Source organism: Sceloporus undulatus, chromosome 6 (assembly GCF_019175285.1).
Source record: "Sceloporus undulatus isolate JIND9_A2432 ecotype Alabama chromosome 6, SceUnd_v1.1, whole genome shotgun sequence".
Taxonomy (NCBI): domain Eukaryota; kingdom Metazoa; phylum Chordata; class Lepidosauria; order Squamata; family Phrynosomatidae; genus Sceloporus; species Sceloporus undulatus.
In genome coordinates, this window is record NC_056527.1 from 27,499,721 (window position 1) to 27,516,497 (window position 16,777).

The window sequence follows — 16,777 nt, forward strand, 5'->3', positions numbered from 1 at the left end:
TAGCCGCACACAAAATGACTGCAATCTGCAAAGTATTTTTAGGAGCTCAATCAATAAATCTCTCAATTCTTTTTAGTGCAGACAATGTCCATTACTGTGAAGTGTGCCCACTGTCTTTATATAATGATATATGAAGTACGTTTAATGCTAAAGCCAGTAGCACACTAGAGTTCATGGCACTTTATGGCTGAAACTGGGGTGGGGCAATTCATAGTGACAAAAATGTTATAGCCGCACACAAAATGACTGCAATCTGCAAAGTATTTTTAGGAGCTCAATCAATAAATCTCTCAATTCTTTTTAGTGCAGACAATGTCCATTACTGTGAAGTGTGCCCACTGTCTTTATATAATGATATATGAAGTACGTTTAATGCTAAAGCCAGTAGCACACTAGAGTTCATGGCACTTTATGGCTGAAACTGGGGTGGGGCAATTCATAGTGACAAAAATGTTATATAAATTCAGTATGTACCATTTAAATATAGCTTGAATAGAATTTGAGCAATAATTTAAGCAGTTGGATTTAATCAAATGCTAACATCAATTCACTTCAACTCATGCTGTAATAATCATTCGAATAATCCTTTTTCTTTACTGTTTGTAGTATCAGTAATGATCTTAGAGCAAGATAGTTCCTAGGGATGAATATTTCTGCTGTTAATAGTCTGAGGCAATCAACTCCTCCCAGATGCTCATTAATCCTTAGGAAATACACTGTTTGATAGTTATTGCTTAAAGAGTGGTCAAGATGGATCATTTCAATAAACAGTGCAATGTTTTTTGAAGCAGTGACTCCAAAGCAATACTGCTAAGGGTATTATTATACAGTATGTCAGCTTAAATTAGAACATTTGTTAAGCAATTACAAATCTTTTAAGCCTTTCTGAACCTTGCTATATGAGGCAGAAGAAGAGGTTTTTCCTGCTTCTGTGATTTCTAAGCTTCATAATACCCTATGAGATCTAGCATGGTGAAAAGTGTTATCCATTGTTAACATTTCTGTATTAATGTGGGATCATATCACATGAAAATTTAATTTGAAAACCTATCATTTATACTTTTGAGAGGCATGCATGGACATTTTTGACTTATTGTACTTTTCCAGTTCCAAAAAGAAAGGCAAAAAATCCCACAGATGTATGCCAAGTCATACATTATTTCTTAGTTCAGGTTTGCGGAACCACTATAACAGCTATGTATGTGCCAGAATAAGAATAGACAACAAAGCAGATGACGCATTGTAATAATATAAATTGTATACAATAACAGGTTAAATATTTTGTCTCTGTAAAAGATCTGTAACATCATATTGTATTAAACAGAATTGTATGCAATTCTAGTTCGACTGCATGCTGGACTGAGATCAAGTTTGTAGTCTACTCCAAAGGATAAGTTCACTAATTAGATTAAATTCAATGTGGCAAACTTTAAACAACAAGCAAAACCTTAAACTTTAGGACTTCTAAAGCACAGTGTATGACTAAGAACTCAAGATTTTAAATGTAATAATACACAGATCAGAAGTGATAATATCTATTTATTTCCAATATTAATGTAATGAATAATTCAGTGAGCATGGCAGTTATTTTGGGCCTTGTTCACATGGCTTTATTCTGCTGCATACCTCTATTTAAATTCCACTTCATGTAGGTTATAAAGTTCATTGATTCAAAAGTGAAAGGCATCAGGGGATTGTTTTATCATATGCTTATCTGCTTTCCACACTTCTATAATCATCTCATATTCTTTCACTTGGAGCAGGCAGATTCTTATCCTGAACTAACAGGAGTCAAGTGCAATATTATATATGCTTTTCTGAATCTGGATTGAGATCAAGATTGTGGCCAGGTTCTAAATAACACTCCATGCCAACATCCCTTCTTAGATTCATGCTGTTTGCTTCTGCTACCCCAACGAGCTGTTTACCTGTTCTTTGTCCAGTTTCCCATGGCTTATCACAAGCTACTTTTGAAAATGCCCCTTCGTTTCAAAAGCAGTTTTCATGAGTTATAGGAACTTCAGTACAAGGGGGTTAAATGTGAAGTCCTCCTGGTTGCATGGAACCAGGTTCACAGTTCCAGTTGTCTTGGACCAAATCTAGAGTGCCATTTGGTTGAGTGGTTAGTGATAGATTTCAGAGTACTGGGTTTGAATCCCTGCTCAGCATTATATCTCACTGGGAGACTTTGGGGCTAATGGAAGAATGGGAAACATGTACTCTGATGCCATTGGACTGCAACTCCTAGGATTCTTCACCGTTGGCAGGCCAGGGCTGCTGGAGTTGCAGTCCAACATCTGCAAGGCCACATGAATCCCATATGTCGCCAATGTATGAAAATAAAATGAAGTAGTCTTCCTAACCCACATAAACCATCCTGAGAGAAAGTGGGATATGAATGTGAGAGTCATACATGTGTCCTTATTGAGAGAGATCTTGTTGCACCTTTGAAACTACAAGATCTTTCTATATACTTAATCTACAGACTAACACGTCATGTTATTAGTGAGAAAAGTTGAATACATGTGTCATGTTATTAATGGAAAGGGTGGGTTTCTTTTAGTGTGTGTTTAGTGGGGTTGCAGGCATATGTTGGGGTATTGAGGAAGTAGGTTTATGTTGTTCTTGCAAATGACCTAACAGTTGGCGGCTTAAATCCAAAGAGTTTCCAAATGTTGAGATACATTGATGGTACAAATTTTTTTAAAAATCCAAAAATGTACTCCTAAAAGACATTAGAACATGCTACTAACCCTGTAATTTCATTCTACAGGAATAGGGAGTACCAGTGTTGTAACCCAAGTATTTTTTAATTTGCTTTCTTTAGGTGCGAGCTAGTGCAATAGCGCAGGATGCAGATCAAAATTATGATTACGCCAGTAACAGTGTCGTTCTACATTTGGAGCCAGGAGATGAAGTCTACATAAAATTAGATGGAGGAAAAGCACATGGTGGAAACAACAATAAATACAGCACATTTTCTGGATTTATAATTTATGCTGACTGATAGAATCAAAAACTAAATCACATTCTTCTAAGTGGTGGATTCATATGGCAAAAATCAATGAATCAAGAATCCCAGAGGATACTGGCCATGGACATCTCAATAATGGGGCCAAATGCTACCTGCCTCACATCTGTACAACCCAGAGTGTGTTTTAAAAATATAGAGCAAGTTAAGCAGATGTGTGATCTACTATCACCAAAGCAAAATACTCCCTGTTGTTAGTGTCCATGTGAAGTTCTATTTAAATTACAACTTTTATAGAGAAAAAGAGAGAGAGAGAAGTCTTTAAGGCACTGAATAATTTCTTCAGCATATATGATACCTTTGGTGTGCTATGATCTTGATGCTTTATCCATCCATCAGCTTTGGTACTTGTGACTTACCAGCTAACTATGGGCTAACTATGATGCGTGTGGAGCCAACTCATAACGTGTGGTGAGGAATGGTTTTATAATAAAAAGATGTAACTAAATTCTGATTATTTCCTCATAAAGGCCAATTTGCCTAGCCCTTACATTCCTTCACTACCTAGGAATAGAAATTAACTTGCGTCAAGCCTTAGGTCTAATTTTTCTGTACATAGGTGCAAATCAGGTGTTTAATATGACTGCAGCACAGTTGTGTCTAGTTTTTGGTTTTATTAAAATATTTGCATCCCACCCAGTATCCAAAGAGCTCAGTTCTCTGCTAATTGCTCTACTCCCAAGAATTTCTTCCAAGATAGGAACTCTCCTGTACACAGAGGCCCAAGCCCTATAAGGGCTGTTCCATTCATTTCAAAAGGGGGGTGGGTGGGATAGGGTGGAGGAATCAATGTGTTTAAATGATTTGTGCATGCCGATCTGCTGCCTCCACCATAGTAAATGCAATGTGAATAAGCCAGATGGTCACAGGCACACTAAACTACATGCAGTGTTGTGAATGTGTAGTCATGCTTGTCATAAAGAAAAGCCAAAGAAAGAGGAAAGTATGAAACATTTCATTTCTGGGAAAACAATGTTAATTTTAAAAGCCAACAACTACCACATTCTGGTATTAAAAATGTTAGAGGCATCTGGCATTTTCCCTCAAAATTCCTGCCAATTAAATGTGCACAGACATTGCTTGTAGCCTCTCTTTTGGGGTGACTACACAGTTCTCAGTGGCTGTCACAAGCATATTTTGCCTTCATGATGTCAATGTCCCCAGGCTCAGCAACCCCTGCCCCAATGAATGAGAAACATCCACTATATGGAAAGAAAAATAAGTACTCAGGAACACTTATAGTTTGGTAGGTGTTAGCCATCTTTGTTGGCCAGTTTCTTAATGAGAGTAGTGTAGGCTTGCTCCTCCATGCCCCAAGGTTATCAAATGCAACTTGTTTACTTTCCCCATAGAACTTAATAGCATGGATCAACATTTGCGCCTGATTATTATCTACATAGCATATCCATGTTCCATTAGTTTGGCTAAGTCGTGAAGGCTCTATCCACCTTTGAGGTGCTATGTAAAATTATACTATGTGCAATCAAACTGGCAAGGTGATTAGCTGCTTTTCTCATCTCACATGAAAATTTCAGAAAGCCTCTCAATCATCTCTACCCATATAGCTTTGGAATATTTATGTATGCTGGTTCTTCAATTTAACATTTCAGGAAGCAGCTACCTGCCTCTAGATAGAAGTGCACTACTTGAGGTCCTTCAGATGCTGTTGGACTTCAGCTCATCTGTAGGGTCCACCGGTTGACTAGCCCTGATATATAGTACATATAAAGAAGGCTTACCCTGCATTTATATGTTACACCTATTCAAAAGCAAGTCCTATTGAGTTGTTAATTAAGACATATTCCCACATAGGACTGCGTCTTAGTCATGCTAGAATGTAAGAGATAGAATGTTTGTACATGGCTATTTTATAGCATCATATTTTTTTTAAACTCATGCTCTTCCAGTTTAGATTGGGATGTGCTAAGTTGCTCCACTGCATCATCAGAAAATGTCATACAAGCACCACAGCAGATACACCATTACATGCGTATGAGATGTGTTCCAAAATCCCTGTTAATCAGGGTAGCCAAAAAGCACAAAGATATACACAATGACTTTTAGAATTTTACCTGTGGCCAACAACCCCCTCCCCCCTTTTCCTTTTGCAGGACTGATTTGTTTATGGGGAGATTTCTGTTACCTTTTTCTATAACAATCCTGTAAAATAGGCCAGTTTGACATTAAAGAGATCTAGCTTGGTTTTGAGTGTTGGACTAGGACTCTAGAAGACCAGGGTTGGAATCCTTGATCAGCCATGGAAACCCACTGGGTGATACTGACAGGTCACACTCACAACTTCTGAGGAAGGCAATGGAAAAACCCCTCCCCAACAAATCTTGCCAAGAAAAAGTCAGAGTCAACTTGAAGGAACATAACAACAAAGACATTAAAGATGAGATATGCCAAAAGCACAAAAGTCCAAAGTTGAATATCAGAATATTCAGAGTAAGATTACTCATTACACAATTCAATACTGGCATCAGATGTTCAAAATGTTCTTCATATAAGCATGTTTTAAAGTTCAGGCTGGAATGAGGAATGTAAAACAACTAATCTCATACAAGTTAAATTTCAATTTTGTTTAATACAAATGTTAACATTTGATATATTACAAAGTTCACTTCCTGCAGTCAGTGTGTGGAAGATTACCAGAAGAAGAAGAAGAAAGAGATTATTAGGCTGCAATCTTATATTCACCTACCTGGGAATAAGTCTCACCAAACTCGGACTTTCTTCTCATATGTGTATATATAGGATTGCACTGTAAGGGTGCTAAACATGATATGATTTGTCTCATCATAAAAGGAGGCCTTCAAAGACTGCCAGATTGTGGAAGAAGATTGTGTAATATATGTATAATATTAAAGGATAAAAATATGCAAAGGAGACATTATGAAATGTGGAAAAAAGTTTATTTTATGCCTATTTTTCTTATCAAGAGGCTCAGCAGATACTTCTGTTATATTTCCATTTAAAAATCCCTTGATAATGTTTTTACAAATAACATGTTCTGACATAATTTTTAAAAATACAATATAATTTAAAAAACAGATTGTAGATCCTAAATTGTACCATGAACATTTCCTCTGTGAAGAATTTTTTTTGATACTGTATGCTTTGCACATGCATTTCTAAATGCATTTATGTCAAAGTGAAAACAAATGGGTTACCTATAAGTTTACCATTTATAGGGTCAAGATGTTGGGGATCATCTGCAGTGAATACAAAGCTTCTATGTAGTGCAATCACATACACATCTACTCTGAAGTAAATCCTTCCTCAATGGGATTTACTTCTAGGTAAGCGTGTACAAGATTGTTACCAGAACATTTATTTATATAGAAAGAATAATAGGCTACATACCCAATTTCATTGTTTAATAGAATATTCCAGGGAAGAGGGGGATAAAGAAATGTCATTTTGAAAAAAAAGGTTTGCTGTATGTTCAAAGTATCCAAAATATATTTCAATTCTTTCATAATCCAATCATTTTCATTCCAAAATATTTCTAAGCCAAGGTAGAAAATCCTCTCTCTAAAATGAATTGTTGAATTGTGTCATTATTCCACTATCTCCCCCTTTTTTAAAAAAGACATACAGGTCCATGAAGGATGTTCCACCATTCCATCTATGTAGAATTTCCTCCCACTGCAAGCCAACATACCTCAAAAGATGGTTGTTTTCCATTATTCCACCTACATTCTTTTGAAAATGACAATAGTATAAGAGCCTGAGGCAATGATTTACATCCGTTCAACATGACTATACATTAAACCAATTTCTTTGGACAAACACACACCTAACTTCATTTACTACAATGGTGGCCAAGCTGTTTTATGGTGAAAAGCTTCATTCCATCAAGATCACTTCTCCTTCACCATTCTCATGTAGCAAGTTGAAACTCCTTCAGATTGCTTGCAAAGAACTTAGGCCAAGAATTCCATATCACACACAGCTGACCAACTAGTTTCACAACTGATGGTAAAATATGGGAAGCTTTTCTCCACAGTGCTAAAGGACAGGTTGCTTACCTGTAACTGTAGTTCTTCTAGTGGCCATCGGTGAATTCACACAATTGGTTAACTGTGCCTGCACAGTGTGCTCTGCACAGACGCAGTAAAACCCATTTGTGTGATTCACTGAGACCACAAAGAAGAATAGCAAGTTTTCAAGGCAAAATAAGAGTCAGAAAAGTAGGCAAAGGATGTTTGCCTGTTTTCCTCCTGGAAGCCAGCAAAGTTTCAACTGCAGCTTGAGATATAACTATTCTGAAAAGATGAAAATGACTCCCAGTATACATGAACAATCCTGTACTGTATATGCAATTTTCTCAACTGTGGCCTACAACATGAAGTAATACGATGATTTTATTGCCACAGGATATCTACTGGTGGGCATAGTTGTGAGAGTCATAAACTTGATCTTAGCCTTTCATTTTTAAAACAGGTATCACATTTTGTTTAGATAAATCAGAACTTTTGTCTCAGATCACAAAAAATAATAAAATGTCAAATGTTTCTTTTAAAAAATCAAATTCTGATTAATTGATTTGTAAAGCATAGGCTTTGTTACATTAGCTCATTAAACTATTATTACATATTTTGACCTTTGGTATTGTCTCTTCACAATAATTTTTATAACACAAACATTTGATTAAAACGTATGGGAATTTGGATACATGTTTTGATTATAAAAAAGAACGGGATTTTTGCAAATCTCCACATCAAAAAAATATAACTTTTTTTACTTAGCTACAAACTCATAAAAATTACTTCTGAATAAGTCTAGTGATCTCAATGTTGCTTACGTATGAGTACGCCTGTATCTGGGAATGGTATTGTCAGATACACCAACTTATATAAGATGCAGAGGTAGACATGTTTAAACCTGCTAAAAAGGAGGTAAGCTAGGGAAGAACACACTTAGGCGCGTTACAGACCGCCCCTTAGGGGCGGCCTGTAGGCGCACCTTTCCCTGCCTGGAAAGGGGTGTCCTTGGGGCTTCAAGCCCTAAGTACACCCCGTGGCGGCGGGGAGAAGGAGAAAGGGGCCGTTTGGCCCCTTTCTCCTTTGGTCCTCTGGGCGCAGCCGTCTGAAGGCTGCGCCCAGCGGACCAAACCAGGAAGGAGCTCTGAAACGGAGCTCCTTCCGGGGTCGCGGAAAGGGCGCCCTAGGCACCCTGCCATGACCCCAATACGTCACAACCACGCCGCCTCGTTTGGAGGCAGCGCGGTCGTGACGTATCGATGGCAGCGGTCGTGTGGAATGGCTGCTGCTATTTTGTGCGCGCACAGCGCGCACTAGGGTTAGGGCAGTGCAGAAGCACCGCCCTGCCTTAACCCTAGTACACGCTCCGCGCATACTTTTAAGCCCGTCTGTAACGGGCCTTAGTTTTGGACTCCTCTAGAGCTGTCGAGGATTACAGCGTATTGTTTGCAGCTACCATTGTGGAAGACCAAGAGAGATGATGTATCATCTGCATTCTCCTTGGACCATTGGGGGGGTATTGCAGGTTGGGAAGCTCTCCAAAACAGTCTCTGATAGCCCCAGAAAGGGGTCCCATAGACTTTCAGTATTAACTGGCCTAATGGGTTCCTATCCAATGTTATGGCTACAAGCTTTCATCCCCAGGCTACTACCCACTCCCCAAGGGAATGAATCTACCTGGTCTCTTCTTCTACACCAAATACAGAAGTGCAGGAATCTCCGATGAACCTGAGGCTTTCGTTGCAGCCACTCATTTTTACTGAGATTTAAGTATTTTCAACTGCATCCATTTTACTGATTTCGATATTTCCCATTCTGTTTCTTACAGTGGTATTTACAAATATGTTTGACTTGATAATTCCACTGAAATAATTTTATACCTCAATGGTTGTACTTCATTTTATGCAGATGCCATTTAAACACAATTTTAAAAATCCTATTTATTAAATAAAGAACAGATGGATAATTAGTTTAAAATTAAATTTAATTTTTTTTTCAGAGAGAGGAAATTTCAGACTAAATTGCTATGCATACCGACTTGGGACTTAGCACTTAGCCCCATATCCATACTTACATGAGTAAGTATGGATATGGCTGCACTGTTAGAAAACCTTAAGTTGCAATACTATGCATATTTATTTGGAACTTTTGAACATCTGGGTAAACACACATGATGCTGTGCTAGAAGATTCCTAAAGCAGCAACTTAAAAAGACCAACATTTTATGTGTCTCCAGCATTCAGATCACTATTTGAGAAATGCCACTTCAGCAATATGCTGTTACAACCTTATGATCCATCTGTGTTCACTCAGCAGCCTATGAATGGCAAAGACAAGCTGATATGTGCACACTGGGATCTCTCCCTTTCTGCCACAGCTCCACATGATTATCAGAGGAATTCCAGAAAAACACCTGACACACTGCAAATGTTCCACTGAAAACTAAAGTTCCTGTACATGTGTAGAAGCTTTAACTGTAATACATGGAACTCAATGAACTCCAGCTAGGATTAGGGTTCCAAACATGGTGCTTTGGCCAACCTTCGACTGGAACAGCACCATCATAATTCTTACACAGATCTTGGTTCTTGCATGGCATGATGCAAGGCCATCTTCAAGGCTAATGGGTATTTGATAGAATCAACCTCACTTGCCAAGGAAATATATTGGTTGTTGTTGTTGTTGTTGTTGTTGTTATTATTATTATTATTATTTTAGATTGTAAGCCTGAGGGCAGGGATCCGTCCAATTAAAAAGATTGTATGTACAGCGCTGTGTAAATTTACAGCGCTTTATAAATAAAGGTTAATAATAATAATAATAATAATAATAATAATAATAATAATAGTATCCTGCTTTCCCACCTAAATTGGGACTCAAAGCTGCTTACAGTTTAAAAACACAGTACAATTAAAAACTTACAAAACTGACAATTAAAATGGAATTAAACTATTACAATATTAAAAAACGACCCTTTAAGATTGTACAACTGTGTTTTAGTCCATTTACCCCTGCAAGGATCAAAAGGTATGCAACTGGATTAGTTGGAAACAATAGGTATACTATAGCATTTAGTAAGAATCAATTAATTACCAGAGTTGTAGGAGTCTTCTTAATATTTTAAGCCCTTCCCGCCTCAATATATTTAGATTTCAAATTCCAATTTCATTGAAGCAAATCTGATTACAATAATATTTACATTTTCCTATTTAAAAGTCAGCCACTGCTTAGGATTGGCTACCAATAGCTTATCAATTTGATTTTGAGATATGCCTCTAACAAGCATTTTGGGGACTATGTTTTCAAGTATATGAGAATAGCCATGACCCCCATATTTCTTTAATCTATTCTTTGTGTGTATGTCATGAGCAATTAAAAGTTTGTCTTCATAGCCTTCATCAATCAGCTTCCGTATCCTACAAAACACAAACAATACACACTTGTCAGTGCACGTTTGATATTGAGTTAGTATTAATGTGCAAATAGTTCTTGGATACAGTCTTAAAATTCTGTTTTAAAGAAATGCCCTGTATTTTGTGTGTTTAAAAGAGATGGAGATTAGGCCTATATAGGGGGGAAACCAAAAATGCCTTGGTTACTGCATGCCCAAATGTTAGTTGAATTGTTGTGATACAATGGAATATTTATAAGCACTGAACGTGTTCATGGAGAAACTGTCCATTATAAAATGCTTGCAAATAACAGGTTCTGTAAAGCAAGTGAAAATTCAGTTTGTCTGGGAAACAAACAGACAAAAGAGGAACTATATATAGTGAGAGCCGAGAATGGAATAGGAAAGAGGGGTAGTATAAGGTGTAAGAAAAGGGTCATAAAATGAACACATGAAAATGATCCATGTCCTTCGCCTCCTAAAACAGAGACGAACAGTATATGGCTCTCCCAATCATGTTGGATTGTGACCCTTCATCACTCCTTACTAGCATAGGCAATGGTAGGTGATGATGGGAGCTGTAATCTAACATCTGGATGGTCACACATTTCCAAGCCCCATAATAAATATATGGCAATGCCTGTAAATAAACTCTTCTAGAACATGGCCACATAGCCCAAAAAACCCACCAAAAATATGGATGCCGGCCATAAAAGCTTTCAACTTCACACCTGTAAATAATGCTTGGGGTTTGGCGAAACCAAATAAATAAATAAATAAATAAATAAATAAAGCTCTATGCACATTTCTGTGCATGAATCCTGTATCACTGTGACTTAGGAGCCCCACACAAGTCACTGAATAAATACAGATGTGTTGAAAGGATACTGCCTGACACAATACATAGCCCGCCACAGGCATATTCATATAAGTATGCTTTCAAATGCAATTCTCTCTGTGTGTGTCCTTTTATTATCTTCATCAATGAGGCCTACTAGCAAAAGAATTTCTGATTTCCTGCATGTCCTTTTGTTAACTAATCATCTTGAGAAAGGTTTTTTCTTTTAAAAAATTAAAAGCAGTATAAAAATAATTTAAATTAATTTTAAAATACTGAAAGTGGGATCCAAATGGGGCAATTCCTCCTCCCTTCTACACTCTCAAAATTTGTTCCAGAGGGCTGGACAAAACCTTAGGAACAGATTTTGAGTGGGAGAGAGCTCCAATGTGGAGGAGGAAGGAAATGTTCTGTCATTATAGCAGGTGCCCACTAGCTGCTGACTGTGTATGTGTGTGTGCATGTCTTCAAGTTGCTTGTTGATTTATGGTGACCCCATGAATTTGATAGGGTTTCCTTAGGCAAGGAATGCCATTTTCTTCTTCTGAAATATACCCTACATCACCTGTTATTAATTGATGTTTCCAATGCAAATATTAACTAGGGCTGACCCTGCTTAGCTTCCAAGATCAGACAGGACCTGATGCCTTTATGGTATAGGGTAGCTGCTAACTAGTACACTCAATTTAGGTCAAGAAAGGCCACCACAACACAGTGGATAGAATTCTGTAGTTATCCATTCCTGTTCAAACACAGATTTAAAGGATGACTTTGGGACAGCCAACTTTCTTATCAGAATGAACACAGTCATCAAGGCAGAATATATTCAGAACAATGAGAGAATTGTCCACATTATACAGGGTGGTTCAAAAAGAATGGTGCAAAACTGAACGAGAACAGCTGTATAATATTATCAATGAGACTTCATATAATACCACATTCTCATTAATAAGCATTCAAAATATTAATAGTAGGGTACTAGTCTGACCCACCATTAAATGTACTTGGATGAACATATTAAAATAGAGATACCTGCTAGTTTCAATAACATGCTTTTAAGAAGGGGGAAAAATCCCGCACATCCAATTTTTGTCAAATTGTACCAGAACAAAATTAAACCCTCAAATTCATTCTGTCGAAATTAACTGGTGAAAAATTATCTTTGCGTATAACTATCCTTTCTCAAGGGATACATTTAAGGATGCAAATGCAAATTCAGATATTTACAATCTTTCACTCAGAGGTAGTAGAGCTAAACATGATTTAACCGTAAAACATACCTTCCCCCTCCAATGTTTATAGAAACAGACATAGAGGTCAGTTTGATTTGTATGAGTATGATGAATATAAGTCAGACATGAGCTGACTATAAATTAACAGTAGTTTGCCAGTTGCCCTGGTATGCTCAGCAACAATAAACTGAATTCACACACACACAAAAATAGCTTAATGGCATTCCTAGCATAAATACACACACTGTTCTAGGAAAAGGCAATCTTGTATCCCTGTAAAAACCTACTGCCACTTTTGTACAATGTCAGTTTGAGGAAGGAATTATGAAGAAATTGTTGTGGCTAGGAAAAAAAGAACACTGTATTGTGAAATGAACAAAACTATGGCCACAATCAATAGCAGAGACATTACTGATAACAGTCTTTTTACCTGCCTAACTTCCAATCACATATATCTAAGGTATACTTCTATTCATCACAAAATTGATTCCAGTGTATGCCAAGCAGCAGAATTTCTGGGAATGGTTTCATGAAGTGTTAATTCAAGTCACTGTGAGCACGCTGACAAGAAAAGGTTGATGCAGTTCATGCCTTTACCTATACCTCTTTTAAAACTTATTATTTTCATACTGGGATAAACAGTCATATGATCAAGCTCCCTGATTTGAAAGCATCCTCACCCACATAAAAGTGAGCTTATTACAGACTGTCACGTAATAGGCATTCTATGTCAATAACTTAGGAGCTAACACTTCTTTCTTTCTTTTGGAAATGCCTTTGAAATATATATTCTTGCCAATTCTCATTTTACTTTACATGTTATAATTTTGTGAATTAGGTATTAGTAGGATAAGGGAAAAGTACAGTTTTAAGTCCAATGCATATGTAATAATAGTTAGTAGAATTAGGAGCCGTCTGGATGGCTTAACACATTTCCTCCCTATGCATAACAACTCTCTTGTGCTTTTCCCAGCAGCCTTAAACAAGGTTCTCTTTGTGTTAGTTCTAACTAAAATTAATGCTAAGTAACTTTTGTATCATGTGCATGCTTTGAAGAAAGCTACGGTAACAGCAGAACAGGATCAATACCAGCTCTTACCCATCAAGTCAAACTACAAGGTACAGAGTCACAGCCTCTATGCTACAATGTGGGTTTTGACAGTTTTCTACAAAACAAGGTATAAAAGAAGAACTAACAATGACCTGAAAGAGAGCTGGCCCTTTCTGCTCCAATTGGTTTCACCTCAGTTGTTTTACTCTTGAATGGGACCTGATTTCTGTACTCTCCTTCCTCCCACAGCAGCTCTTTAAATGCTCCAAACATTATGTGGGACATTGTTATGACCTATGTGGAAACAAGCGGGTTGTGCTTCCATGCCATCTGGTTTTGTCCATGATTAAGACAACTGGGAAAGAGCAGGAAGAATTCTGATACCATAGCACAAACTATTTTCAGTCCATCTCAGTTTCACATGGGTCCATTCAAAAGTTTGCTTTATCCTACTCCTACATTTATCTCCAGGTGCTATCTCCCCAGTCCCTCAAATAAATCAGCATGAACATTTGCATACATTTTGGAGTAAAAATATGCTTTTAAAATATAAGACCTTTATGGTACAGCATACATTTGTATACACATTGCCTCCTTCAAAAGCCCTAAAAAGCATCACAAGATATTGGAACTGTGGAATCAGCCAAGAAGAGCTCCATCATGCCTTGACCCAGCAGCTGGTGAGAAGCCCTCCCTTCATTCCAACAGCTACTGCTCTGGCCTTGGAGGGAGAGAACAGCAGACAGCCTCTGTTGAACTTAATCTCCATCTCACACTGCCATCTCTATTTTTGTGTGTGTTTCCTGCCTTTTCAGAATATAAACCAGAGGGCAAGCAACTGTCAATCAGCAATTTTAAGTCACGCATGTAAAGTGCCATGTTTACTGATGGCACTAAATAAATAAACTCCCCATTAGTTTGGGAGAAGCTAATGTAATCAGTTTTCTTTCAAATGCTTGTTGTTGCTATTGTTGCTGTATGCCTTCAAGCTGATTCCAACTTATAACAACTCTAAGGTGACCCTATCATGGAGTTTTCTTGGCAAGTTTCTTCAGAGGGGGTTTGCCATGGTCATCCTCTGAAGCTGAGAGAGATTGACTTGCCCAAGGTCATCCAGTGGGTTTCATGGCTGCACTGGGAATCAAACCCTGGTCTCCAGGGCCACACTGGCTTCCAAATGTAGACTGAACAAAATTCTTGAACATCTCTGAGTTAGAAACTAGGACTAACCCCCTGCTGGTGAGATAAAATTGGTGTCACACCCTGTTACAGAAGTGTGTACTTTTTTGGTCACCGCAGAAGGAGGCATTCAGTACTTAATTCTGTAATCCACCCCCAACTGCTGTGGCATACAATTGTGGTTTGATGCTGCCAGGTGAACACCCATAGCCTATCAGTATTGGGGATAGTGGTCTTTTGAACACCATACGGCGGCAAATTGCAAAACAGGGAAAAGGAACAGCTGTTGTCCTCCTGGATCACTTGTGTATTCTACAAGCTCTGGTAAAGAGATGGCAACTGCAGCTCAACAGTGTCTGGAAGTCCTAAAATTCCCTTAGCTACTGAATGGCCATGGGGGTCTGCTACAGCACTGTTAAACTGCAATTGTGCAGCCAGAAGGTACACTGGTAGAGGTTTACTCTCTGCTTACTCTTGCACAAGATCTTGGCCTGGGAATGATACATGTGTCCTATATCTTCGTGGCTAAAGTACAGTACAATCCACAGAAAGCCTGCACATTAAAGTGCTATGATGATGCAAATGACTGCCAAACTAGGCCTGTGCTTACCTCAAGCATTTTTTTTCTGTATCGTAAGTATTACAGCTACATGTCACATACCTTAAAATTCTTTCATTATCACTTGGCATATCAATATCAGGCTCCATCTGGTACAAAATGAATTCTGTTCCAAAAAGGTCGTACTCTAAGTAGCATCCAAGACGAGCAAATTCCAACAGCTTCTTTTCATCAAATATAGTCCTGTACAAGACACAATACATGCTTTAAATGCACTTAATACCATTTTATCTCAGTTGGTCACCCCTTTGGTCTCCTTTGCTGACAGTCTTCAAATTTATTAAATACTGGCTCGTGTATTTGTGTGTCTGTCTTTAAGTTGCCTCTTGGCTTATGACGACCTATGAATTTTATAGAGTTTTCTTAGGCAAGGAATGTGAAATGACATTCACATAATGGAATGGCAAGACATCCTACTGAAGTAGTTTTGCCAGTTCCTTCCTCTGGAATATAGCCTACAGCCCACAGCACCTGGTATTCATTGGTAGTCTCCCAAACTTATTAATTCTATAAAAATGACATTAAAGCAATGTCAGGGATTCTGAAATAGTCATGTTTACAAATACTGCTATTTTTGGCAATAAGTTAATCAATAAATTAACTTGATAAACTGTCATCACAATTGATTTCCTTCCTGTATCATTTTAAGTCTTCAGCAACTTTGCATGACAGCCAATGAACAGGAAACTTTTAAACACCACACATAATAAAAATAGGAAATATTGTATTTGCAATTAATCCACTATATTTTATGAAAGCAAGGAATATTTTTAATGTATTTTCACTCAGGCAATGATACAGCCAAAACACTTGCAAATCTGTTTCCAAAGAATCTGAGAGCCTTATCACACTAGACGAATCCCGCTCAGAAGCGGGATTTTAGAACCAGAAAAAAAACCCACAAATGTGGGATGATTTTCAGATGTGTTTCTGCCAAACAGAAATAATGTGAAAATAAAGCTAACGGAAAGTGGACAAAATGACACCTTTTTGTCCACTTTCCGTTTCCTTTATTTTCACGTTATTTCTGTTTAAGAGGAACGTCATCTTAAGAACCTCCCACATTTGCATGGGTTTTCTACTTTTAAATCCCGTTTCTAAGCAGGATTCATCCAGTGTGATAAGGTCCTGAGTTTAGTTTCAGGTTAGGTTCTTGATCTACCTCATTTCATTTTTTTTAACACGGTGGCATTTCTAACGTGTGTGGACCAGTGAAACTCCAGATGATCTGCATTACCAGCAACAGTCAAGATTCAGACAATAAAGAAGAAAAGACATATGCACACTTCAGAAAGACATTCCTATTGCCAGTCATTTTGTTTTTGCAATAAGGAAGAAGATAAAATAGCTTTAAAGTGAGTGGGCTGGAACCATTCACATTTAATTAGAATAGGATCTGTGCAACCTATATTTCGGGGAGGGAGATTAAAAGTGATTGCATTTTAAA

At 37.7% G+C, this 16,777-nt stretch overlaps 2 protein-coding genes across 5 annotated transcripts in view; one reads left to right on the top strand and one right to left on the bottom strand.

Annotated features, from left to right (window-relative positions):
• The window catches only part of C1QL3 (complement C1q like 3), a 12,089-nt gene extending 8,814 nt beyond the window's left edge, over positions 1-3,275 (top strand). Inside the window, exon 2 of the mRNA XM_042472443.1 lies at positions 2,828-3,275. Coding sequence (XP_042328377.1) covers positions 2,828-3,007 — 180 coding nt within the window. The 3' untranslated portion in view covers positions 3,008-3,275. The remainder of the gene's footprint in view (positions 1-2,827) is intronic.
• Positions 1-16,777, bottom strand: part of PTER (phosphotriesterase related) — a 45,500-nt gene that overhangs the window by 1,114 nt on the left and 27,609 nt on the right. For 3 of the 4 annotated variants that reach the window (XM_042472439.1, XM_042472437.1, XM_042472438.1), the window contains exons 4-5: positions 15,373-15,513; positions 9,872-10,436 (exon numbers count right to left, since the gene is read on the bottom strand). In XM_042472439.1, the coding sequence (XP_042328373.1) occupies positions 10,226-10,436; positions 15,373-15,513 (352 nt within the window). In that variant the 3' untranslated portion in view covers positions 9,872-10,225. Of the gene's footprint in view, positions 1-9,871; positions 10,437-15,372; positions 15,514-16,777 lie in introns of those variants that run through there. The other variant, XM_042472440.1, reaches the window with a different exon arrangement.